The sequence below is a fragment of the Lampetra planeri genome, chromosome 2 (assembly GCF_965212315.1).
Source record: "Lampetra planeri chromosome 2, kcLamPlan1.2.h2, whole genome shotgun sequence".
Classification (NCBI taxonomy): Eukaryota; Metazoa; Chordata; class Hyperoartia; order Petromyzontiformes; family Petromyzontidae; genus Lampetra; species Lampetra planeri.
The window spans coordinates 2,104,668-2,132,632 of NC_136108.1; the positions used below are offsets into that span (position 1 = coordinate 2,104,668).

The 27,965-nt window shown below is 48.2% G+C and overlaps 1 protein-coding gene across 1 annotated transcript; it reads right to left on the reverse strand.

Annotated features, from left to right (window-relative positions):
- Window positions 1-49: 49 nt before the first annotated feature.
- Window positions 50-27,965, reverse strand: ARL5C (ARF like GTPase 5C). Its single transcript, XM_078604001.1, has 6 exons — window positions 27,369-27,965; window positions 13,494-13,554; window positions 12,959-13,106; window positions 10,183-10,266; window positions 9,148-9,299; window positions 50-7,909 (listed from the first exon to the last, which is right to left on the reverse strand). The coding sequence occupies exons 1-6, from the start codon at window positions 27,412-27,414 to the stop codon at window positions 7,861-7,863; spliced, it is 540 nt and encodes a 179-aa protein (XP_078460127.1). The 5' UTR covers window positions 27,415-27,965; the 3' UTR covers window positions 50-7,860.

Genomic DNA, 27,965 nt, shown 5'->3' on the forward strand with positions numbered 1-27,965 from the left:
CCGACCGGCTGGACCGACACGAAAAGAAACGCGACACTGTCAAACGTAGCAACGTGTAAGGACATTTATTGCAATACTGTCATCACCTCGCGCCGATGCGCGCGCTTCCTTCACAGCGTCTATTTTGTAGTTGAGTCGCGACGACCGGGGCGGCATCCGTTGCACATTCGACGTCACGGGATGCGTCACGGCCTCGCAAGCTCAGCGGGGATTTGTGCCTGGGTAGAACCTGGTAGTGTGGATCATCGTCATCATCATCATCGTCGCCATGCACGACAGACGGGTTGCAGGAGGCGCCGTGAGCAGGGGAGGGTAATTCAGCAAAACACAATCGTAGTTCAGCACTGCCCCCCCCCCGCCCACCACGCCACTCCCACCTTCACCAAACCCCCATTGACCAGCACGGTGAAGTATGGTCAAATATCCCTCACGCAGCCGCAGCAGTGCATTGAACGGTCCGTGTGCACGTGACGGTTCCGTATCAGGCGCGGGTGGCAGCTGTAGTCACTCGCAGCTGGAAGGACACGGGTTCAAATCCTGGTCACGCGTCGACTTAGCCCATCATCATCAGAGGTCGATACAAAATAACTAACAGTTTGTGCCAAGTCAGCGATACTACCAGTGTCTTGTATGTGCATTGTGCTGGGATGATTTTAGCCAGATCCACGGTGGCAATGAATTTCAACTCAACAGTGGCGCTTAATTAGTAATGAGTAGTGGGCGCGATCGGAGACTGGTGTGGGAGTGTGGTGGTGGTGGTTGACATCTATTAATCGATTACAATTGAGTCACGTGTGTCAGAATCGATGTCTTGCGATGGGTTTACGTGACCCCAATTACAGAAGCCGCTTGTGACCGCTTACCATTCACCGCCAAAATTTAAACAAGGAAAAGATTCCTGAATGGAACGGCACGACCTCGACCACGATACCTCAAACTCGTTGCACGCACGCACCTCCAAGGAAGGACAGATCTCATGGGCAGATTTATCGCCCACTCACACGCGGCGATAACCAAGCACGACTGATACACGTGCTCAAGTAACACGACGAAGCATGCAGGCCCGCGCCGTTGAAGGCGTACTCTGCGCTCGGAAAAGCCGCACCGAGTCTCAAGACTGTTTTTCAGGAGCATCCTGCCAAGTTTTCGTGGCAGGTAGGCGACATTGCTGTGCGTAATCCCGATTGAGTCATTAAACAGCCCATTTTTTGTTCAACATTCCAACGTTTTAGCCAATCCCTGTGACATTTTGTGTGTGGGTTGGATTTCGGTGTTTTTTTTTACTCTCGGAGGAAAGCTGTACAGGGTAGAACATTCACAAACTCCGTCTCGCCTGAACAGACTGTTGGGTCAAGTCCTGTTATCGAACGTCTATGAAGGCCGGCACAGTACACGAGGTTGCCAACACCACGCCCGTCTGGTGATGTTTACACAGCACACCAGGTACTAAACTGAGGCTGAGTCGATCTAGGGGAGGCCCAGGAGCGATTCAGATGATCGTCACTGGTGTTGGCCACGAGCGAGAATCGAACCCGAAGTGCCGGGTTCGTAGCGCAGCAACCGCCATTCGCCACTAAGTGGCGGTGATGTCACCACGGCGCTTGTGCCAGGCCATGTGCACCTTAAGGCCACGTGAAGTGTCGACCACCCGCTCACAGGTCACGGGACCAGACCCAGCAGGTGGCATGGGTTGACCGACTGAGTTGACTGGCCGACGCACCAGCTGCACCCCCAACTGTACCACTCTCTTGTCACGCACACACTCGGCACTCGCCTGCAACTTGGAACGGCGTCTCACCGGAGATCGATAACACCAGGGATTTAAAAAAAAAAGGGCAGATGACCAATGGGCTCAGATAGTACAAGCGGAGCGACCACGCAGTGTGCATAAGCTGGTGTCGGGATAGAAGGCGGTGGTGCTGTGGGTCACAAGAGCATGGGGGACTTGAGATGGAAATAGCAACATTTTTTTGGAAGCTTGTTTTATAATCCAGATGTGGGGGTTGATAGATCACGTATAGATGATGTAGGGGACACGTTCTGACCCCCCGCCCCCCACCGTATTAAGCAGAACCGAATGTATGTTTCAGACCAGCTTGTGTGTGTGGGGAAGATTTCAGTGTTCTCCGGGCATTCGGGTCTGCTTCTACACGGTACATAAACACTCGAGGAAATTGTGAAACATCCCTAGCAGCGCCTTCGTGAAGAAGACTTCCAGAGACTCACGGTGAGACCTTCTATAACATCGGCATGCACAGAGACTTAGCGACTGGTGTTACTTCTAACGACGCTCTAGAAGGGTTTGCTTATTTGCATTAAGCATACTCCCAAAGTCAGAGTTCTGGATTTCTTGTTCTCAAACATTATGCCGATGAAGTTGATTTAACGCTCGTGCTTAATTGTTTAACAAATAACATCTTCCCCGTCGTCACTGAACGAAGTAATTTCTCCAGCGGAGTGTGAAGTTGAAGGCAAAAGAAAGCGGCGGGGCAGAGGGCAGAGGCCCCCCCCCCCGCTCGCGGCTCCCAGCGTAACCACCACATCGCGATCCGAGTGCGTGCGCGCAGGTGAACGAGAGCAGGCCGATGGCAGACGCGCCGAGTTTGGTTTAAACGTGTATTCAACGCAGTCGAAGTCAGCCAAAGCAGTCAGCCACGCCTGGCGCGGCTTAAAACAAACACAGAGAGGAGTCCCTGCGTCCCTACAGCATGGATCACCTTGCCTTTACAAACACCGGTAGCCAGGGGCTCGAGCCACTGGTGGCGAGAGAGAGAATGGGGGGGGGGGGGAGCAACACTAAACAATTTGCTACCCCCCCCCCTCTCTCCCATCACGAACCCACGGCGATTCATGGTCATGATTCCAGATTTTTTTTTTTACAAGCAACCTGTACGGACGTAATCGTCCGTCCGTCCGTCCCTCCCTCCAGCAAAACTTTTGTTTTAAAATAATAGCATGACATTGTGGCGAATGTAGCAGTCTCCAAGTCGCTGCACAGCGATCTCACATTGCGAACAAAATATATACCAATCGAACAAAAAGATCGATTTTTGCGGGACGCGCTGTTCGACGCATGTATGAAGGGCTTTGAGAATCGATGGCGCCGACGATGAATGAATGTATCGATGCGTCGTCGTTTACGCACTCGAGACGGGTCGTCGTTGTGACGCGGTTTCAGCACAAACCTAAACTCCTTCCACGCCACCCCTCGCGATCAAACTCCACCAAACATTCGACACTTCGCCTGGGCCCAGGCAATGCTTAGAGGCATGCAGCACCATCACTGGTTAATAATGACAACAATAGTAATGATAATTGCAGTAATAACAACGATAATGATACAATAGTAAAAAGTATTATCGTTACACATGTACACGCGAGTTGTCCGTTTGAACAGCATCCAGGGCGGCTGGGCTCGTATAAATAAAAATACCAAAAGACGTCGCTCCAGAGTTGTACAAAGCGTTACACATTTACATATTAACATGACAACGTGGGATGTCACGGAGACCCCGGAGATTGTGGAATTGAGGAGCGGGTTGGCAGGTGGGGGGGGTGTGAGTGATGGCCAAGACGTGCTCGTGTGTGCGTGGAAGAGCCCCTCCACGTGTGTTTGGACCACTTCCCACGCACGTGGCGAGTCTTGTCCAGGTTAGAAGTAATCCACTCCCCTTCCCCCGTGTCACCGGGCCAACACTGCAATTCTATGAAGGTCGCAAATCGAGGGTCGTGGAGTTGTAATCAAGAATGTATATACTCTTGATTCGTTTAACAGTGCAGTGAGTGGATGGTAGCCCCCCCCCCCCCAGTGGCTGCAGAGGTGACGTGAACCCCGCAACAAACAACGCGAGTCGAAAAAGCACATCGAGATTCTTGCAGACACAACACCCATGCATGCATCGCGAACGTAGGAGTCGATATTAATCGATCAAACGATGTAATGCAAATGAGCCTGGGTTGAATTTGCACCTGCTGGATTGAGCAAGGCGCGGACGCAAATACCCGGGGACACGTTGACGACCTCCTCCGCCAACGTCGAGCCAGAAGATTCGGGGAACCGATTTTCCGTCTCCCTTTAAACCGCCTTGCGTGTACGTATACGCAGTGCTTGGCGGTCGCCCATCATCCAAGCACGAGACGTGATGGGAACTGCCGAACTTGCGATATCCGACAGGATCGGGCGCCTCGTGGGTCATGTGGTCATTGGCTCCACTGCATTTGTAACATTTACATCAATCGTGTAAAACAAAATAAAAAGCAATTCTCACGACCAAGTCATCGGCCGCATGTCCAGCGAGCGTAGAAAGCCAATGTTAATCAATCGTATGGTTACATGCCAAGTATTTTAATAACGAACAACGCCAGGTTTGATTCCACCTGCCAGATTGAACAACAATGCCCGAATACCTCTCATGCGTTTTACTAAAACACCCGGACTGGACTCACGAGAGCTGCCACAACAGTGTTGCCGAGCATTGGCCTTGCATAAGTGTCCGGGCGCTTGATTTGCCGCGATGTTTTCGCCCGCGTCTCTGCGTCATGTGTAAGTGGCGGTGTATCGGTGGTGGTGTAGCGGTTAGCTCCATTATTTTTCGCCCGCGTCTCTGTGCCATGGGGAAGTGGTGGTGGTGTAGCGGTTAGCGCGCTGCGAGCCCGGTGACCTAGAGTTCGATTCTCGCTCACGCCTACCACACCAGTGACGATTATCAGAACCGGTCCTGGGCCTCCCCTAGGTTGACTCGGCCTCAAATGAGGCCCGGGTGTGGTGTGTAAACATCGCCACTGGGGAGACAAAGGCGGCCGGGCGTGGTACTGGCCACCCACCCCCTCGTGTGCCGTTGCTGGCCTTTAGAGGCGTTCGCAAACAGCACTTGCTCGAAGTCTGTTGAGGTTATACGCGAATATTTGTCTTCGTGTACGCATGGACAACAGGACCATTGGGATAGCCTGGACACCGTTAATTCCCCCTTTTCACTCATACATCCGAGCCATGCCAGAGTGAGGCCCTCACGGTAATGGATAGTTTTTTCACTGGCAATTTGCCGAGCCAAGCCAGGGCCAAACTGTAAAACTGGCCTCACAAGACAGGTAAGGCCCACTGAGCTATATAGCTCTTTCTCACAAGCGACCTGGCCACAAATGAGAGCTCAACGAAGTGGCTTATCATATGGAAATCTATAGCAGCCAAATACTCTAAACGCATGTTGATTCTAAATGTGGAGGGAAAAAACAGAGGACCCGGAGAAAAAGCCACACGACCACAGAGAGATCATGCAAACTCTATACGGACACTCAAACAGGCGTCGGGGTCGGGATCAAACCCACGACCTCATACATACCAGGCCACCGTGGCGCCCTATACGAATTTGGCTCGGGACCAAGTAGGGTCAGGGGTATGGTTAATCGTTTTCATCGTACGCATGACCTACATACGACTCTCGACTCGTTCATTGTGAGTGACATCAGTAAGCACTGCTCGGCTTCTGCAGTGGAGAAACCTGGCGCATGGTGAACCGTGCTGGGCTAGTTCGGCACGGCTTCAGTGCGGGTTCGGTTGTAAAGTGACAAAGAGACCGCGATGAGATTTTGTACGACAATTGCCATAACAGCTCCGAGTCATGGCAATGGAACTTCAAGTTGGGCTCTTGTTTGTCACGAGTTTTACATACATTAAGAGAAACCTAAACTACACCAGGCTTATCAGTCCAGTAAGTGGCTGAAGCAGTTCAGGGTTGGGGTTAAGATTGACCCTGGTTGATATCCGGATACCGGCCCTGTTCAGCCATCCACCTGACGGTTTTGTTTCCTTTCAAAATTAAGAAGCTGGGACAAACAAGAAGCCACCTCTTGGACTCTATGCGGACACTCAGTCTGTGCCACGTGCTCACACCGACTGGGGCAGTCGACAGCCGTTGCAGCGATTGGATGTTCCGAAAAGAGTGCCCCGAGTTTAAAAAGGGGCAGGACAATAAGGCCCGGTTTTAATTGCTTATTTTTAATGCAATAACTTTTATTACAAAAAAAATACGACGCCCCGCACAGCTGCAGTGAACAGCTGCTGGCCGCTTCCCTGTTCGTATGCCAAACCCACCGCTGCGTCACAGCTGCCTTTATTCTCAAACATAAATAAAGGGGACGTGACGTGCAGGCATTGGGAGATGAGAGGCGCGCAGAGACTGCGGGTGAAACAGTCGAGCAAAGGACCTCAAAACGAAGCAGGATTTTCGCACAATCTAAAAAAAACCATCTGCGGTAACGACAAAAATACTGTAACAAAGAACATCGCAAGCCATCAGCTGATCATAAAACCCCGCGGCCGTGACACGGCGAGTCTGGAAATATTGTGGTTTCCGATGATGGTTCTCAACCTCAGGTCTTTGGGGAGCAAAAATAAACGAATGTGGGCTAGAATTCACATGTCCATTGAACCATCAGTTGTGTTCAAAGCCCCAGGGAACACGAGGCCACTTATGCCACGATCTTTAACGACCAAAAGTTACGTTATTTTGATAAAGTTGCCAATAGATATGTGTGGATTAGCCAATGACAACCTGAAATTAAATTGTTGGCCTTGGATAGAAAAATAAGTTTCTAAAGTGTGGAAGACACACCGTGACGCTGAAATGACACACTTTTCAAAGAACCCAAAAATATACCAAATTTACTAAAATTTCAAGGCAAAGTGGCTTCTTCGTGTTGTCATAGCTTAGCGTGCACCCCGATCAAGTGCACACACACAACAACCGCCATTCGCCACTAAGTGGAGGTGACGTCACCGCGGCGCTTGTGCCAGGCTATGTGCACGTTGAGGCCACGCACACACCCACACGCACATGCACCCACACATACGCACAAACACACAGGTGGAGGCAAATCTGTCGGCATGAAAACGTTGCTTAGGTTGAGAGCTCCCGAGGCCTGAAGCTGGGAACAATCCACGCCACCGTGGTGCTGCTCGTAAACACGACCGACCAGAGACACGCGCGAACTAAAGCCGACGGAGCGAGGGGGGGGGGCGCCTGCACGACGCGGCGCGTTACGGCGGAGACAAAACCAGCCGCGAGCTGCCGCCAGGACGTGCGGTTTCCTTGGAGGTGGCTGGAGGAGGGGGGAGAAGCCCGCGGAGTAATTCTCGAGAAGTAGCCACAACGCCGCGGCCACCCTCGACGCTTACACCCCCCCCCCTCTCACGCGCGCGGCCCACGGGAGGCTCCGAAGAGGAGCGCGAAATCCGTGATGTCGCAGGTTTTAGTGAGAGTGACGCTCGCTTCCTCGCACCTTCGGAGATGTGTGTGCGGGGGGGGGGGGGGGCATCCACGTTTTGAATTGACGTGTGGCCCAGCGATTAACTCGCATCCAGGCGCAGGCGACCGCTATGGGCGTTCAGGACACTTTGCTGCGGCCACTTGGCCGCTAGCTCGCCGTGGCCGACAGAACTCCGTGACAGTTTTAAGTGTTGTTGAGAGAGAGGGGGGAGGGGGTAGGGGAGCTGCGGATGGTGTAGGCGAGCAGGGGAGTGGTCAGGCGGGCGAGCGGGCTGACGAAGCGGTGGGAGCTGGGGGAGGATGTGGACGGTCGTGAGAGAGAGAGCACTTTGCGACGTCACGAAGCCCACTTCGGCAGGACACAGCCTCCAGTGACCCGCGTCGTTCAAGTGTTTATCGTTCAGATGCTGGCTCATTACAAACGTTCCAGGGTCATTAGTTGTCCTGTTTGCGAGTGTCTGTCCTTTTTTTGTTTCTTTATTAACTTAATATGTTTTTATACGTTGTGACTGAAATGTCTCTCGTTAACGAGCAATGTTTGTATTTTATTTTCTCTTCTCATTTCCCACGATGGTATGCCAACCGTGTTGACGTATTATCTTACACCCAGCTCGGAAGTCATCCACTCTAAGCCCTGATAAAGCCTGTAGGAACACACAAATACGCACGCACACACACATACAGACAAACGTGTTCATGTATAGATACGTGCAATTATACACGTAACAACAACAGTGCCAGTACGTATCTTGAACTTCTTTCGCACCGTACGTAGCGGGGTTAGATATTAGGTTTAAGGTGAAGGATTTGGGGTCAGGATTAGAAGGTATAGGTGTTAGTGAAGTCTTGGGGATTGTTGTTATCGTTAAGGTTTATGGTTAAATTTTTATGGATAGCTTTTTAGTTATTTTTGCTTTTTGTTTTGGTGCGATTTCTTAATCTGTCGATAAATGTTTGAGTTATTCTTGGTAGCAGGGGTTTTAATGTGCTTGGTATCTATGTGTGTGTTGGGCTACTTGGCACTGTGAGTAAGCCAACCGCGTATATGGGATTTGGTCCTCGTATATAATTAATGTATGGCGTTGTCGGATGCTGTTGGCATGAATGACGATAGAGTATTATTAGGTGTTAGAATCATGGGTTAGTTCGGAGATCGAATTAGAATCAAGGGATAGGGTTAGATTCAATCTTTGGAGTTACGCGTGAAGGTTGGGGGTTAGATTTGAGGTCAGCATTAAAACTAAAAAGAAAAATGATTAAACTATTTTTTTTATTTTAGCAGGTAAGTCTCACTGGGCTATGTAGCTCTTTTTCAGAAGCAACCTGGCCTCAAATGATAGCTCAACGAAGTGGCTTATCATGTGGAAATATATAGCAGCCAAACACTCTAAATGCGTGTTTCTAGATGTGAAGGGTAAAACTGGAGGATGAATTCTAGATTTGAAGTTTTCGTGACTGCAAGGATCCATACTCTTTGGTTCTTTCGGTAAAGTCACAAAGGTGAAAATAATAAAATATAAACCCTTGTCAAAGCCATCTCTTCGGCATACCTCAGCAACTGTTTTCGCTATGGTGGTCCCCACCTGATGAAGGATGCTTGTGTTGCGCCCGAAACGTCGTGATTTAATTTAGTTGTTTTCACTTTTTTATTATTATTTTCACCTACGTGACTTTACCGAAAGAACCAAAGAGTATAAAACTGGAGGACTCGGGAGAAAAATCTACACAGACCAAGGGGAGGGAGACACCGCAAACTCCAAATATACAGCGGGCGTCAGAGTCGGGATTGAACCCACGACCCCCTGTATACCATGGGAGGAAATTAACATCTCGCATTAACGGTAGGGGTTGAGTGGGTATCCGGTAGTGCAGTCACACTCACCCCTCTCCCGTGAGGGCACAGCAGGCCTGGATGTGCCACGGGTGGTCCTTGAAGGACGTCAGCTTCAGGTACTGGGAAATCTCCGCGGCCGACATGCAGCCCTTCATGTCCTGCTTGTTGGCGAAGATGAGCACGGACGCCTTGCGGAGATCCTACCAGCGGCAGACAGGTGGCAATGCAGAGACAAAGAATCCTCCCCTCCGTATAGCCTTTACCAGACTGCAGAGGCAAGTGCTGTCACAGAGAGCGTCTAAGAAGGCCAACAGAGGCACACGAGGGAGCGGGTGGCCAGCACCACACCCGGCCGTCTTTATCTCCCCAGTGTTGGCATTTAAACAGGTACTCCAGGTACTCAATTAAGGTTGAGTCGACCCTAGGGATGGCCCAGGACCGGTTCAAATATTCGCCACTGTTATTGATCGTGAGTGTAGTGTGCGAACTGGACAAACACAAAGTTTCCTCCGACAACCACACAGACTGACGGAGGCGGCAAATGCTGTCATAGCAAGCACCGATCAAGAGCAAAACGCCATACAAGTGGATTGTGCGGCAAAAGCATCATGCCCGGCCACCTTGATTTTCCCAGTGGTGATATTTATGCATCACATCACATACGCATATTCAGTTTACGTCGACCTAACGGAGGCACAGGACAGGTTCAGCGATATGCAGGTAGACACACCCACTCATACATTGGTTATTCACTGGTACATGCCGTTTTAATGAAGGCATCTGCACACAAAAGTAGTTGATAAAAAGGAAAATGACATCTTCACGATGCCATCGTCCCCACTGCTATCGATTGGTCGCAACACATCACCGTCACTTCCTTCTGCCGAACCCCGCAAACACCGCGCGGTCGACACCCAACCTCCCAAGGCTCGGTTGGGCATGCACAAACAAGAGCCGCTTGTTGGGTTTCTCTTTGTAATGTCGCGTTGTCGCTTGGCTCCCTGTGTACCCCGCACAGCCTCCGCCGCTATCCCCCCCACCCCCTTGGCTACAGCGCCACTGCGGTGCGGCGCCGACGCTCACCTCGTGGGCGAGCATGCGGTACAGTTCCTCCTTGGTGATGGCCAGTCGCTCGCGGTCCGTGCTGTCAATCACCACGATCACAAACTGCACACAACGGGGGGACACGGGCACACGACCAGAGTCAGAAGCTGCGCCTGCTGGTCGGGCGGCTCCGTGTGCGTTGGTGGACGGGGGCGCGTAGAGGCGTGGGAGGTGTCGGTCAATCACACCGGGAAGGTGGAGGCATCCAAGAGTGGGCATGGTAACGATCTACCAATTAACCGATCACGATCGATGAGTTACCGCACAAGTTCACTGCCCCGCACCTCCGATTAGCACGGTTGGTTACGTGCGGTGTGAAAGAAGTTCAACATACATACACGTTTCTGCATTATTACATTCATAATTATTTTGTTCATGACATGTGTATGTAAAATCAGTCACGTGAGCATCAATGATTCTTTAAATATTTACATTTCAGATAGGTTCATGGAAACAGTGGGGTCATGGATACCCGACAGGCACTAGGGAGATTCCACACAAACCACAATGACAAAGAAACGATTGGTCCATGAATCAAACCGTGACGCCGAACTGTGACCAATCGTTGAATTGCCGGGGAGGGGAAACGTCGCACGCCTATTAGAGAGGTCAAGGGTTTTGGTTGAGGGGCAAGGTCAGGGATAAGTAGAAAGCAGGGGCCTGGGTTCGATCCCTGACTCAGGAGTTTATATTTCTCCCCCTGTTCTGTATTGGTTTCCGCTGGGTTTTCCGTTTTAGCTAAGAAGAAAACACACACACAATGGAACAGGTATTTGGGCAAACACCCCAAATGCTGAAACAAAATACCTAAAAATTACTCAATTGGAATTCGCAGCAGGAAGGGAGAGGGTGTACCGTTGCTAATCTGTAATCATCGCTCCTGGACTGCGAAAACTTGGCAGGGCCCTCCTGACAAGAGTCATGAGACTCAGCGAGGCTCTCCGAGGCAAGCAAGATGAATCAGAATATTTATTTATTTACACTGGAGGAATCCGATGAGCTATGAAGGTCTTTCTCGCAAATCTCCAGTAGGGGCGGGTCAGAACGTTAAAACAGCAAACAAATACAAAAACACGGCAGCAAAGTATCGGCAAGGGAAACAAAGCACTTAAAATTATATAAATACAACTAAACTATATTTTATCTTACAAGGTAAAGCCCACCGAGGTATTAACTTATCTTTCAGAAGCGACCTGGCCACAAATGATAGCTCAACAAAAGTGGCGTATCATCACGTGGAAATGTATAGCTTCAAAATAATCCGAATAATCTCAATGAATATTTATAAATGTGGAAGGGGAAAAAAACCCGGAGAAAAATATACGGGGGTCAGGGTAAAGTGTGGGGCATGTGCTTTAAGTCAACATCTGGGTAATGAATCTTAATTTTGGAGCTTTCGTGACTGCAGGAATTATTCTTTGGTTCTTTCGGTTAAGTCACGTCTTAAAATAAAATAATAAATTAAAATAATAGCGACGTTTCGATTGCAACACAAGCAATCATCATCAGGCTGCGTAATGGTGCATGGGACGGGAGTCAGGTTAACATGAGGGCTTAAATTCCTCCGGTGGAACGCATGCTGGTAGATCTCGTGAAAGGTGGTATATTATATATGCGCACACCGCGCTTTGCTTTGTGTCCAACGCGGGAACCGCGCTCCCCCAATCAGCACGACGGGGAACTGTATTGTATTCATAATGATGACGTCGTCCTGCACGATTTAAAACCGGAAGCAGATGGATGGCTTCACTATTCTGGCAAATCGCCCGAAGATGCTGGATGTAATTACTAGTGAAACGTCGTACAACTCAAATTCTAAATGTTGTGGATTCACTCTTCAAACACAGCGGTGGGCTGAAGAAGTAACTCATTGGCGTTTTGTTAACGTGAATTTTTTTACTGATTGGCCGTGTCGGGTGGTGGAGGGTTGCGGCACATTTATACTTACGAGATCTAACCCAAAAGCCTTAATTATGAATAATACTGGTCGCGAAAGCCTACGTGTTAAACTGTACTGTATGTAGAACTTCTTTCGCACCGTACGTAGCCAACCGTGCAAAATCGGAGGTGCAGTATGAACACCCCAATACGCTACGCCCAACCGTTGTCAATGATACGACACAACACGATGAATAGAAGCATTGGGGAATGTATGAATGTAACGAGTCATTTTAAAAAAGTATGTTTAGACACATGATAAATGTGTGGAATGGTGCATATAAGAATAGATTATTTTCGATTCGTTCGTGTAAACCCAACGGCCACTAAGCGTCTCAACATTCACCACGACTTGCTCGGTAAGCATGGGAAGATTGAATGAATCAATTAAAAGTTATTATTTCGATCAGTATGAAGGAATGGAATTTTGTGTGTACAAATCCATTATTAACCGTCAGGCTAATGGAACAAAGGAAGTGGAAACAAACGAGACGGACAATACAAACAAGGCAGCAGAAACGAGACAAAAAACAGAACTGAATGGTGAGCTATGACGTTGACAATGTATCGACATGCACATGCCTACGACTGCACAACATACAACACTTCTCCAGTCACACGCTGCTCGGTGGCATAACAGCATCTTGGCGCTCATTTTAACGGAATGTAATCAACCGTTCGCGATCATGGGTTGGCAGGAGAGAACGAGTGTAAGAAATGGGCAAAGTCAATGCCGATAAAAACGAGGTGGGGGAGTCATGGGTGAGAGAGTCGGGGTTGGGTAGAGACACACGGGCTGGGAGGCAGGGTGCCGCACCTCGGTGTTGGTGTAGTATGTGTTCCAGGAGGTGCGAAGGGACTCCTGCCCTCCGATATCCCACATGATGAAGTGCGTGTTCTTCACCACGATCTCTTCCACGTTGCTGCCGATCGTCGGGGAGGTGTGCACCACCTCGTTCATCAGGCTGCAATGGCAGGGCAGAGACACGGACGTAGTCAGGGAGTAAAAACATGATCGTGGATGCAGTGGAAGAACAACAGTCAAACAGATGGGGAAAGAGAAAGATGATGAAAAGACCAGGGATGAAAAGAGGCAGAGAGAGAGAATTAAATATCATGATATCTACCTTCAACGAATGTGTTCTAACATGAATGGTTGCACTGCTGTGCAAGAGATCGACTTGATCCGTCACCCCACGGCAAGATGCCGACAGCGCAATCGGGATGAAATTGTGAGAAGAAACAAAACTATTTTATTTTAAAGTGGGGGGGGGGGGGAGGTTGGAGGATATCGTTTTGTGTTTTGTGTGCGGCGACTCTGGGCTTGTTGCAGGCGGGCTCGCAGTACTCACAACTGATAGAGTATCGTCGTCTTCCCGGCATTGTCCAACCCCACCACGATAACCTTGTGCTCTGAAAAAAAACACAACAACCAACGGGCAGCGTTAGTGGACGAGCGACGAACTCGCGTCCACCCAAAAGACATGAACGATTGTGAACAGGTGAAACGCACACGTGGAATGAAATATAACACCGATGTTAGTTTTTGGATAGGGCTGCACCATTTTTATTTACATACTTTGGAAATCTTTTTTTTGTTCTTGAAAAAAAAAAGAGAAATTGTGCTATCATGAATCTCTCCGCTTTTATGGTCTACGGAGCAAGAATACAATTTCAGGGGCTGTCAACAGCACTGCAGACACAAGAGTTGAAAGTACAAGAGAAAATGTGCTGGAACTGAAATGAATAACATTAATGATTACATAAAAGCTATTGTTGATGTAATATATCAACAATGACTTACCGAGTAATTCATAGGATACGACTATGCCTCCATTGTTGATACCATCAGAGATACGATGATGCTTGGAATCATCCATTAAAATCCATTTGAAGCTCACAACACATGCATCAAAACACACGCCTGTAAGAACTGGTGTTTTCCCCTTCATATAGTTTGTAAGTAATTGACACGAGCTCTACAATCACGAGCTGTCACTATATCCACCACAATGTTCATAAACGAATCAATTATCAAATTTAATCGCCACACTGAATCGTGAGACTTCGTCCCGTTGCCAGGGGTGAGTCGTTAAGACTCTGACACTACGGATTAACCTCGCAAGCATCCCCAAGAAATCTCTTTACACTGTGCCACAATAACCGCCGGTTTGCCACTAAGTGGCGGTGAAGTCACCACGGTGCTTGTGCCAAGCTATGTGCACCTTGAGCCCACGTGATGTGTGAGATCTGTGTTTATTTTACGCTGTGCTAAGCGCGTGCGTGCACACACACAGACGAGTTATTCGGAACGCCCGTCAGTCACCCGGTGGACAGCTCTGGCTGTGCACTGCACTATAAAATCCAGGTGTCAAGGAATATACTTAAACCGGTGAACCCGGCACAGTGGGGGGGGGGGGCACCATTCGCACCACCGGGACAAGCGCGGCACGATAAATAAATGAGCACCGATGACACCGAACCACGGGGCCCCTAACAGGATTTGCAGTGCACGGCGCTGTGGGCTTGGGTAGCGGGTGGATAAAAGGGCTCTGGGGCTGTGCGGTACAGAGCGAGGGTGCAGGTTGTGCTCATTAATTATCCACGAGGTGTGGCCGCGAGCGTAACTTGACCATTAGCGACCACGAAACCCCCCCGTGCTGCGATGGTGCAGAATGGCAGGCGGAGCTTCGGCCGGTACCAACACCGTCATCTGGAGCGCTGTTGTCATCGCCGTAACAATACAACTGGCAATGTGCAATTCACGTAGCGTCTGAACGCGACCCCCGTGTGCCCGATGCTGTCCACAAACGGCGGGGATGGTTTGTTTTGTTAAGAGTGCAGAGTCGGCACTTGATGGGAAGGGAGGGGGTAGATTGGCGACCTTCGGATTGCGAGCCACGCATGGCCAACCGCCGCACCCACCTGGCCACTTATTTTATAATGAATTAGACACCGCAAACGAAATGGCAACTACATTTAACAATTACATTCTTTACGTGCCGATGGGAACAAAATGTGGGACTTTTCTCACATGACAATACAAGTCAACGGACGAGTGTGGGAATAGAGCAACTTGAGGCCACTGCACATTTCAGGTGGCGTGTGTCGGCTCATCTGCCGTACAGCCCAGACATGACACACTGCTGTCGAGGACGCGAGTGGTTAGATCACGTCGATCAATTATTTGAGAGCAATGGAATGCAGGGAAATTATTGTCCGATGCCGGAGCAAGTTTGTGGGGAAACATCGACACTGTAAAAAAACACATCAGTATGCTCATAAAAAATATTTTAAGTTGTCATGCGTACAGTCTTCACTCACCCTCGAAGAGAGACAGAGAATAACTCGGAGGCGCGAGGAACCAAAAAAATACGAGCAGGAAGGCATCCGAGCAATAGTCAGTGGCAAAGCAAATTTTTTTTCGGGCCATTTAACGAGCGTTTACACGTGGGAGGAAGCCGACGTGTGTGCGAGAGGGAAACGCTCGATGCCATACAGACAGAACAGGTTGAGTCGACATTTTTGCGGCACTGCATTCTCCTGGTGAGTCAGGATTATGGCACTTCGACACCTATGGGTAAGGGAGTTTCACAACATTTACGCGCGATCCACCAACACTTTGCTGCCTCCGGTGCTGGATTACAGGCGTGCGAGAGCCTCCATCGCTCGGCGAATCAGGACTTACCGATATTTAAAATATAAGAAGCAATTCTTTCGGGGCATCCCGCATATTAATAGAAGCACTGATTGACGACTCACGAACAAAGCACAATGATGTATTTACTTACAGAACATTATACTCTTTGGTTCTTTCGGTAAAGTCACGTAGGTATAAAATAAAATAACATTTTATTTTAAAAAACAATGAAATAATTTTCTATTTTATTTTTACCGACGTGACTTTACCGAAAGAACCAAAGAATATGGATTCCTGCAGTCACGAACGTTTCAAATCAAGATTACAGAGCATTGCACAACTAATCACTGGGTCAGAGGTTCTGACCATGGGTTTGCTTGTTTTTCATAATAGCAACTCGACAGAACTGGAAGGGAAAGAATAATATTTGGACAGTGATTCGGACCACGTGACAAAGTACTGAATGGGAGGATTTTACGCTCCGTCACCTCTTTCTTTTTCCCTCTCTCTCTTCTGGGGAGAGTGGGGGGGGGGTCATCATGACTATCGCCATCGTCATCATGACAGCCAACATCATTGTCATGAGCATCACCAATACCATCAGCATGGTCTCAGCCATCACCAACACAATTACCATGACTACCAACATCGCCATCTTAACGGCTGCTGTCATAATAATCAATGTGACCCCTGTTATCGGCAGGATAATTTTGTTCACTTGGAAATCGCAAAACTACTTCTGAGATCCCTTCAAATGACCTCTGGTGCACACAGAGTAATGTTTGTCACGTGATAGCTACACTGATACTTTTAATACTCAAGGGCTGGAATTTAGCCAAGTTAATTGAAGAACCAATTTGAACAAATTTACTTATACATACGATGACTAAATAATAATTGGTGACGGGGCTGAACCACCAACTCACCACACTTGCCAGAGAACCCAGTTTGATTATTTTGGTAAAGTCACGTAAATGTAGAGGTGTAGTAGTGGGTGACATCACGTCACGCTCGCCCTCTGAGAGAGTGGCGTCGCGGTACGTGACGTCAGGCGGGCCGTGGGGGACGGTGACGTCATGCCCCCAGGGGGGTATTTAAAGGGGGACCCGGGATGTAACCGGGGTTCGTCGGGGGTGTAGGAGTGGGGACTCGGCTAGTTGATCCTCACACGAGGCTAGGGGAGGCTACTCCGCCCGACCGGCCGAGGTTGGGGCTAGTCCCGGCCCGGGGCAGGGAGGACAGCCGGGGTGTAGGGATCCCAGGACCCGGTCCCCTGGGGAGTTATCGGCTAGGGGGGGTTTTGGTTCGGCGTAAGCCCTTAATAAACTTGGCTTAAGCCCTTAATGAACGAGGTGTGAGCCCCTAACAACAACCTGCCTCGGAGTCGTGAATTGCGCTACAACATATGTATAAAATAAAAAAAAATTAAATCACGGCGTTTCGGGCGCAACACAAGCGTCCGTCATCAGGTGGGCAACCACAGCAAGAAACGATTACTGAAGTGGGCCAAAGGGCTGCCGTGACAAGAGGCTATAGCACGGCAGCCCTTTTGCCCACTTCAGCAGAGGTGCCAAGACAGCACCCATGAAAGTACAATGACATGGACAGTATTTTACAAGGTTGTAATTGAACTAATTTTGTTCAAAAAAACACCTCTTGAGGCCAAGAGGTAAAGTTTGACTGTGAAACGTGTAATTTGGAAACTCTGGGAACACGTGGTTCTCTTATTATGAATAAGAATTCCTGTTAAATGTTGGCAAGTTTAAACAAATGCAAAGCTTGTGTTATTTGTTTTCAACTGTGGCCTCTTAAGGGGTACGAACGTTCTTGTTAAACGTCCTAGTTTCTGGTGAGCAGATGCTACACGTTGAGGCAGGCCCACTATTTTCAGGAAGTGCTCTTTTGATGCCCAAGCGCTGCCACTGCGCCACACCGCGGCCCCTCATCCTTCTGCTCACCTTGGAGTTGTTGTAATGTCAACACCAGACCTTCCAGTTCTGCTCTCGCAAGTATCCCGACAGGTGGCTTAACAGTCTTCCACTTCGATGCTTCCCCAAAATGCCTGCCTTGCTCGGCAACCTGCCCCTCCTCCACCCGACCACTACACAGGTCCCACCACCTATCACGGCCCCCTTCTCCTCATTACGCCTAGAACAATCTGTTGCCATTTTATATTTGCCTTCAAAGTTGCTTTAGCCTATCCCCTCCCATGAAATTCATAGGACGCGAGGGGACACACCCGCACAATTGCATTCAAAGTGAAACACGCCGACCACAACAGCTTAGGCAGCCACGTGACGAACATCGTTGCCCGATATGCCGCGTGAGCATATCCAGCGAGTGGTGCAAAGGTCAGCAGGGCGGGGGGGTAAAGGTAAGGCGTTCTTGCGTGGAAGTGCAGTCACCGCACCGTATGTATGTACGTATGTTGAACTTCTTTCGCACCGTGCGTAGCCAACCATGCGAATCGGAGGTGCGCGGGAAGGACAACAAACTCGACACAAAAAGCAGTTCTAAATATATGAGTTGACCGCGCTGTCCGACATTCGGGAAAGTGGTGTGGCCAGAGCCGGGCCACTTATGGCCACGCAGGACCCGTGCAGCGTTAAAATCAGGAGCAAGGCTGGGTCCAGCGCAATGGTATGTTTTACATTGACGTTCCCCGTTAACATCCGCCTCGCAACCCCCACCATCCCCGGCAATTATGCCAAAATTCACGATATTATCATTACAGCACCAAGCAAAAATGTGCGTTTCCGTTCCTCGTGCGCCTACTGACAGCAAAGCCACAATACGTGGCCATTTGCGACACATTTATCGCGACACACACGCGCGCGCATGAAATCTGCCACTGATATGTGTTTCCTGTAACACTTTACAAATATAACAAATTAATTTGGTCAAGATTAATATTCATTATGCCTATCAAACGTTACTTGAATTCTAGATTTGAAGCTTTCGTGACTGCAAGGATTCATATTCTTAGGTTTTTTTCGGTACCTACGTGACTTTACCGATAAAAACCTAAGAATATGAGTTACTTAAATTGTTTACATTTTATTCCATGCGTACTTAATTTTCACACCGTATTTATTTTTGCAAGTCTGGAAAAACGGGTCAAGCGAAAAAAATGTTTTTAGGATGTCAACATTTCAGGTACGCATTTAACGCAGAGCTCTAGCTCAAGTTAGATCGATTAATGCCTCGTCCCTCGGGGCCCTGCGTGAACGTGCCAGGCAGCGACTTTAAACTGGGAATTTTAAAACAGGAAAGATGCTCCCGGGGGAGGTCATGGGGCTCCTGTGCTGTATGGAGTGGGGACAAACGCACGACAAAGATAGAGATTCCCCCTATAGCCCGAGCAAAAATTTTGGGGCAAGTGCCGTTAGCGAGCACCTATGGAGGCCGGCATGGCACACAAGGCGGTGGGTGGCCAGCACCACGCCCGGCCGCTTTTGTCACCCCAGTGGTGATGTTTTACACACTGCACCAGGTACTCATTTTGAGGCTGAGTTGCCCTCGGGGAGGCCCAGGACTGGTTCAGATATTAATCAACGATGCTTATTGTGAGCGGGAAATGAACTCGGGACGTCGGGTTCGTAGCACAACACGCTAACCGCTACACTACCACCAGCAGCACGAACACACACACGTGCACACAGGGGTGAAGACTTGCAGTAACGCACGGCCAAAGTGCTCATTTGTAGAGCACTTTGGCCCTCTCTTCGTTAACCAATTGCATAGAGTCCTCAATCCTTTGCCCGATTAAAGGGAGACAGAACTTAAGAAAGGCAAATATATCTTATCTTGTAGATCCGCACCTACGCTGGGTGCCCCGGGGACTATAACTGGAGTATAATGTTTCATCAACGAGAAAGAAAGGCTTTAAAGTGTTTAAGACTATAATTATCGCCATAGTAAAATGGAATGAGGTCACGATGATGCTTGAATGGTGCCCCAGGTCATAAATTTAACGTCTTTGTTCCAATTAACAAAGCGTAAAACTCACATCAGGAAGCCCAGGACACAACTCGTGTGTGTACATGACACATTAATTTTGTCCAGGATGAATCTTCCATCAAGCATAGGCGGTCAAGGTGATAGATGTAAAGTACATACACTTTACCCACCCCACATGTGGACCCGCCTATCAACTAACTGTGGTGTAGCAATTTATACTCCTGGGTGGACAGAGATGACGGAGACAAAGGGGAAAGGAGGTTTAAGAGACTCCCACAGTTGGTCCAACTGTTCAAGTCATACGACGTATATGTGAGCTGAACTTCTTTCGCACCGTACGTAGCCAACCATGCTAGTCGGAAGTGTTGTAGGAAGGATGACGATCGCAAGTCAAAGGTGCTAACCGACCATTGCACCACGGCACCATCCATAAGCACAGGTGCCAGGTGTCAACATTTAACCACAAAAAAATGCAACATTTTCTGGTGGAATGCACTGAAGAATGTAACTGTAGCAATGCATGGGTACAAAGATTAAAATAAAGTGCTATGGCTTCAAGAATGTATCAGCAGACTAGAATTAATAGTGTTCTGTTATGTTAAACATACAAAAAAGTTAGCAAGTGAGACTTTGATCAGCTTGAGACAACTGGCTTATCTTCCAAGATATGCGTCTCTCAGGTGTCTTTCAGCCTCCGTTTACAGCGTGTGTTCTATTTTTAAGACTTTTGCTGACTTGCATGTGTCAGTCTGGGGAAGGATACCTGTTAGTGAGGGTCCTGATATCCTCTATGGGTTCAGAGCACAGCAAACCCTTCCCTCTCGCGGGTTTAGCTATCGTTGGTTTTGCGCCAAATGTATCGAGGTATAATTCGCCGATCGCAGTCATGTGGCTCGACCAATTCGCGGTTGACCGCGAGATTCCTGTATGCATCGTAACAGCACTGCTCGCGATGATGCTGCAGCGGAAGAACACATCTTGTCCCAGGTGACGTGTTCCCAGCCTCCAGTGAGGCAGTGAGATTCAGCCGCAATATTTTACTTCCCGTAGTTTACAGTACTGTACAGTGTCAAAAAATTTCTATACATTTACTGAACAAGTTATATTTGTACGGTACGATTAGCAGTTGACTACGTACGGTGCGGTGAAATAATTTGGGTTGATGTAGGGTCAAATAAAATGTGTCGTATGACAAAGCATGAACCAAACCTCTTGTTTAGTCATTTTCCAGCAGCCCTTTTGCCCACTTCAGCAATTGTTTCTTGCTGTTGGTTGTCCTACCTGATGACGGACACTTGTGTTGCGCCCGAAACGTCGTGATTTAATTTATTTTATACCTACGTGACTTTACCGAAAGAACCAGAGTATGGATCCCTGCAGTCATGAAACTTCAAATCTAGATTGTCATTTTCCTTTTGAGTTTGCGGTTCGCGGATTTGCCGATTGCAGCTATGTACAAGAACGTAACCCTCGCGATGGGCAAAGGGTTTGTCACGTCTTTACAAACACTCACAGGGCGAGCGCTTCTTACATTTGCCAGATGTGTGACGCTCACATAGCCCAAGGGGAAGGAGCAACACTACGCTACGGTCTCAAGAAAAATGCCCAACCGTACGCAAGCATTTACACTAAAATATGTTCCCCACTGTTGCCCTTTAAGACATACGCTCCGCCAAAATTCTAAAGTGATGCTCAAAAACTCCACGTACCCAAGAGCATCACGGCCCCATGCTGTGCCGTCATTTACAATCTCAAGGCTAGGATGTTCAACCCATCCTGCACGATTTATATGGCAGCCGCCGACTCTGAATGGAAAATGTCCCCTAAGTGCTGTACGTATATTTAATGCTCCTCTTAAGCAAGTTGCGTGCTGGTGTGTGGGGGGTTGTTTTGCTCTATCCACGGGGATGTAAGAAATCGTCGATTTATCGATTGAAACTGATTCTCAGGCTTACAGTATACATAACAAAATCGTGTGAATAAGATTCAATAATATTCGGTGCGTATTTAAACAAAAATTCCCCAAACCACTTTTATAGAATCTGCAGAATCGGACCATTATAAACTGTATACTACACCCCAAGAGTAATAAACATTAAAATCAATTCCTAATTTGAATCATGACCCTGAATGATGGAGTGGATGATGGAGTGGATGATTCATTACTTCCTTCATGATTATCCGGGTAACGATTCGATCAAATATTGCGATCTAGGGCCACGATTCCACATCAACGGATTCTTTTTTTGCTCTTTGTGAAAACATTTTTTTAATGATTGTGCTTTTCTTTGTCAAAATTGCACAATTGTTCTTCCCCCATTAGTCAAAATATAACACGGAGATATGATTTGCATACAATCGAAGTGAGCCTTAAATAGTTGATTTTCAATGCACATACAAAGTATATTACATTATTTTAAACAATGCACTGTTCTTACATGCTGACTAATTATTCACAGTCAGTATTGCACTGAGCTAACGAGAGAAACTATTTTTTTTTAGTTTTACCAGCTAAAGCCCACTGAGCTGTAAAGCTCTTTTTCAGAAGAGACTTGGCCACAAATGATAACCCAAGGAAGTGGCTTATCATGTGGAAACTTATAACAGCCAAATACTGTAAAACATATGTTGATTCTAAATGTGGAGGGAAAAACTGGAGGACCCGGATAAAAATCCACATGACCACGGGGAGAACATGCAAACTCCAAATATACAGGCATCATCAGGGTCAGGATCAAACCCACGACCTCCTGTATGTCAGGAAAGGTAGTTAGCATCTCGTTACCGCAGCGCAATCAGCACTTGTGAGTGCGTAATGTACTCCGGTCACTGGCTGGACAAACCGCTAAGTGCTGTACACATGTACATTTGTATTTTGCCTGCTGGGGGCAGTTGGTGTTTTCCATTGGCCACAGCAAAGGCTGTGTGTGTTGGGCAATATTTGCGTGGGCTCAATTTTCATGGGTCCTAGACCAGCACTGGAAAAAAAAGTGACCTGCACCCGTCAGCAACGCACAGATGGCTGGAATTCACAAAACAACCTCTCTTTCCAAATGCACAAAGGTTTCCCTTTTAGTCTGGAGAGACCATATGGCCGAGTGCTGCTCGTGAGCGTATATTAAGGCCGGGACAGCACACCATAGGGTGGTGTGGATGACTATGTGTCCAACCGTCTTCTGTTAATGGTGCTGGTGCTGATGTTGACCACAGCACAAAATTATCATTTCATGCCGAGTCAACCAAAGCAAGGCCCAGACCAAGTTCAGATACCAATGGGTGCTGGTGTGCATGGCCAGAAAACAAGCCTGGGTCTCTGTGATCATAGTGGGGTGCGAAAAAAAACTGATTCCAATCACACAAACAAAGAATCTGACTCACTTTGTCAGACACACGAATATATCTAATTGCATTTGGTTTTCTTTGTTTTGTAAGGCGCACAGGGGTGCACTATGCATCTTCATACATGACAATCAACCACGTGCATCGTATTACTTCTCAATCCAGAACAATGATTGACCAAGAGCTATGTAAACGATGCATCGATTAATATAAATTAAGTTCACAAAACTTCCAACGAATTGTGAAGGTATGAAGCGATTATCTATGTATTTTAATTTGAACACGTAGTAAGTGGTTCACACGGACTCTGCAGACACTACATTTACATATATTTTCAGAGTATGGTTTTGTTTGCATTCTGACCACAAGTATTGTGGTTAATGCAGACACGATTCCTTGTACATAAAAGGTTTCAGTTTGGTGTTTTAACATCTTAACACCTGTTTTGTTGCCAGGAAAAAGGGGAAACCCTATTCTCATTACATTTACTTCTATATCAAAAAGAGCAACGATTATCGAACCTTAACTTGACCCAGAATGATGACAAGTGAACAGAGTACTGGCTATTCATACCATCCCCAGTCTAAGTCAGTGTGTATTATTTAACCAGGTGAGAGATGATTTACGTAATGCATGTATTTGTCTTTATCAAGGAACACTTGGTAAACTCATCATCATGAACCAAAGTCTAAACACTACTGGATAAGGCCTGCCCATGACATCACTCACAGTCCTGTGATACAATCCATCTCGCTCTGTGACCTGAACTCAAATCATCGCTCCATCTCCTTGTTGGGTGTGTTCTCCTCTTTGGGCTGCCATTCCATCACTAGTCTCGTCCATCCACCATCGTTACTTGTAGCGTTGTCCTACCTAAGCCCACCACTCACTTTTGTCAATTTATCTTCGATTTATGTTCCATGATCCATATATTCCTATTTTGGTTTCTCAGCCTCATTCTGAGCACACACTTCTCCTTGTTTTAGAGTACACTTATCAGCTTTCAATCAATATTCTTTGTCGGTTTCCACTTGTCGAATCTATACAGTGGTACAGAACTCCACCGTGAGTGTCATTTTAACGCTGCCTTATAAGAGGCACATAAATAGTCCATTAGCAATTCAGTCAATGTCCCTTCTTCAGGTAAGACTGACTTAGAGTATGATTGCACTTTACGGTATGGTGCCTCAAAAACTTTAAATTAAGTTGACAACAACAAAAAACATTCTAACTAACAAATGCATCACATTCTTTTTTAGTCACTATTATTTTCGGATGTGAGCCAGACACAAAACAAGATGCTCCTGCTTACAATTGTCAGAGGGTCTGTAATGTGCACTGTGCAGCAGACTAGGCCTGCATGGCGAAGGAAAATAAACCATCCTCAAACAGTGAATCGAACCTGTTTTACTTCTCTGCGTGTGACCTGGCCCAGCAGTGAGCACGATGACCATCTCCAGTGTGGAGAGCGAACTCGGTTTTTAGGCGCGGAAAGATGAATCGTATAAAAGAAAATGACTCGGCAAGAACACAGTGCCTGATGACCAAGGAAGGCAAAGAGGCACCCTTAAATTAACCATAATTATCAATAACGATTTCCTTTTCTGTATCCTTCCCCTGACCCGGTCTCTGCTCCCAATTTATTTCAGAATTTTCCCTGATTTATCACACACACTGCTTTCTCGGTGTGTTGCGACAGGGATGGAATTGGATGCTTTGAGGGCCCCCCACAAGCCATGCCGATCGGTTATGCCATTTTACCATACTTCACCACGCTGGTCAGTGAGGGTTAATAAAGGTATGGAGCATAGATGTTGGATCATGGAGTACGATAACACCAATGGAGTTTGTTTCCTGCACTAGAGCCCTATAACGCCTGTAATTCATAGCTGCCTGCATCCAAGCACTATTCGGGCTGAAGCCTGGTTAGCTTCCGAGATCTGATGAATATGATGAGATCTGGTAATAATGTATAACGATTGGTAAAAACACCACACGCAAACTGGCAGATCAAGGTCGCTCTGCTGATGATGATGGGTCGTGTTTAAGCATGGTGACTCATCACGGTGGACAAGGGTCTATTCAAAAAACAAATATTTCAACAGGTAAGGCCCACTGAGCTAGATAGATATTTTTCAGCAGTGACCTGGCTATCACAAATGATATCCCAACGAAATGGCTTACAGTATCGTGTGGAAATGTATAGCAGCCTCTAAACCCACGTTCCAAAATGTGAAGGGAAAATCCGGAGGACCCGGAGAAAAATCCACACGACCACGGGGGGGAAGGGATGCAAACCCACGACCTCCTGTATACAAGGCGAGGTAGTTAACAGCTCGTTTCCTCCGGTGTGACCAGCAGAGTAACGCGGCAGTGGCGTTCGTAACAACGACCGGCGGCGCTGAGAAGGCCACCTTGCAACTCAGAATCTGAATATTTCATTTAAAAAAAGGACTCACACCCAGCCAATCACGGAAGGAGTAGTGTCACTAACCCCCCCTCCCCCCACTGAGTCTCTTGACTCAAGTGAGGGTGAAATTACCGGAAAAGTCACTCACTCACTCTGTCACTCACGTGCCACCACCCATTGACTATAACTGACAAATTGTGACGGGCCAGACTGGCGTCATATGGGAGGTGTGTGCAATGTGTGCGTGCAAACACACACACGGAAGACAAGCTCTGAGAAATGTAATCCCATTAAAGTTCTCAGGCTTGGCACGGTAACAATAAAATTTAGGAATTCGTCGATCCAGGCGACATTAACAAAATAAACACCCCACAAAGAAAACCAATTAACGAAAACAACAAAAAAGCGAACCGGTATCAACCACTCGCTCTGTCTGTTTGTAGGAATATATTTAGTTAAGCTTCGTGTTTTTTTTAAACATCGCTTTAAACGCGTTTGTGTTACGTGTCCGGAACGCGTTTGTCACCCTGGAAACGGCTCGCGCAACAACGTCGACATTTGTTGTACCATCGGTGTCTTTGGTGGAATGCAAAAGAAAACGGCACCGATAATTAATTCTACCGTATACCTCGGTGGGGAATAGGTGGATTGGGTGGCTTTCTCTGCGGGGTCAGATTCTCATTAAACACAGGGCGGGGGATTATAGATTTCGCTTAGGCATGCGTTGGCCACTCAGCCAGTCTTAAGCCGGTTTATCCTTCCCGTACGGACAAAAACGTCGCTTCTTTATCCCGAAACGAACCCTAACCTTTAACCCCACGGCGCTAACCGCGTCGCCGGTTGATGCGTTTTGCGCGCAAAGCAGCGGCTCATCCATAACCGAGCGTCGCCTCTCTGCCCCATCTCGCTCTGTGCTCTTGGTATCATGAACATAGCCACCACGAGTGGGTCCACCGATTTCCTAATGAAACATTAAATTTGAGTAAGAAGCTACACCGGCTCATTTCCGTGTCTCACTTAAGTAATGAGATGACAATCACCCGCGTTGTCTCACTTAAGTAAAAAGGTTCAATGTCACTAAAAATATAACATTACTCGTGTCTCGGTGAAGTAAGAAGATTACCCAAATTGTATCTCACTGAAGATGGTCCTAGTAGTGTGTAACCGATGAAGATAACCCAAATTGTATCTCAGTGAAGATGGTCCGAGTAGTGTCTAACCGATGGAGATAAACCAAATTGTATCTCACTGAAGATGGTCCTAGTTGTGTCTAACCGATGGAGATAACTCAAATTGTATCTCACCGAAGATGGTCCTAGTTGTGTCTAACCGATGGAGATAACCCAAATTGTATCTCACCGAAGATGGTCCTAGTTGTGTCTAACCGATGGAGATAACCCAAATTGTATCTCACCGAAGATGGTCCGAGTAGTGTGTAACCGATGAAGATAACCCAAATTGTATCTCACCGAAAATGGTCCTAGTTGTGTCTAACCGATGGAGATAACCCAAATTGTATCTCACCGAAGATGGTCCGAGTAGTGTGTAACCGATGAAGATAACCCAAATTGTATCTCACTGAAGATGGGCATAGTAGTGTCTAATCGATGGAGATAACCCAAATTGTATCTCACTGAAGATGGTCCTAGAAGTGTCTAACCGATGGAGATAACCCAAATTGTATCTCGCTGAAGATGGTCCTAGAAGTGTCTAACCGATGGAGATAACCCAAATTGTATCTCGCTGAAGTGAATAAAATAACTATCACTCACGGTCTCGCTGAAGTAAGCAGCTAAGCCCAGCTCCAGTGTCTCACCGAAACCCTTGAGAGCCTGCCTGCATCACTGGGGCTGCCACCCCAGCCCATCCCCCACGTACCTTCATTGTTAAAGAGGCGCCAGAGTTTTGAGAAGAGGATGCCCATTGCGGCAGCAGCAGCAGCACCAGCCGGGCAGCGGGGCCCGCGGCCCGGGCAGCGGAGGGGCGCTTCGGGAGGTCTCGCGGCGGGGGGGACGACGACGACAAGGGGAGGCTACAGGATGGGACACGGAGACATCGGGGACTGCGGATCTCCCACAAGACCCAGCAAGACAACGCTGGCGACACGGGCAGCAGCAGCAGCCCCACGGCAGCGAGGGAGCCGCGCTCTCGGCCGCAGGCCTCGGGCTCAAGCAGCCCTCGCCTCCGCCGTCCCTTGCCTCACGCCCCCCCGGGTCCTGCGAGGCTCGCGCGGGCGGTTCGGTCTCCTGCCCCGGGCCCGTGGGCGACGGCGGAGGTTCTCGGTGGGCTGTGGACGGGATTCCCCCCCTCCCCCTTCTTCTCCTTCTCTCAACGTCTCCGTCGTCTTCGTCGTTCGCTGCCTCCCTCGCTCCCTCGCTCGCTCGCCTTGTGGCCCCGTCGCCTCCGACTCCTCCACGTCCTCTCGGGCCGGGGGGAGGGTGGGAGAGGGGGGGGCTGACGGGGTCAAGAGGCGGG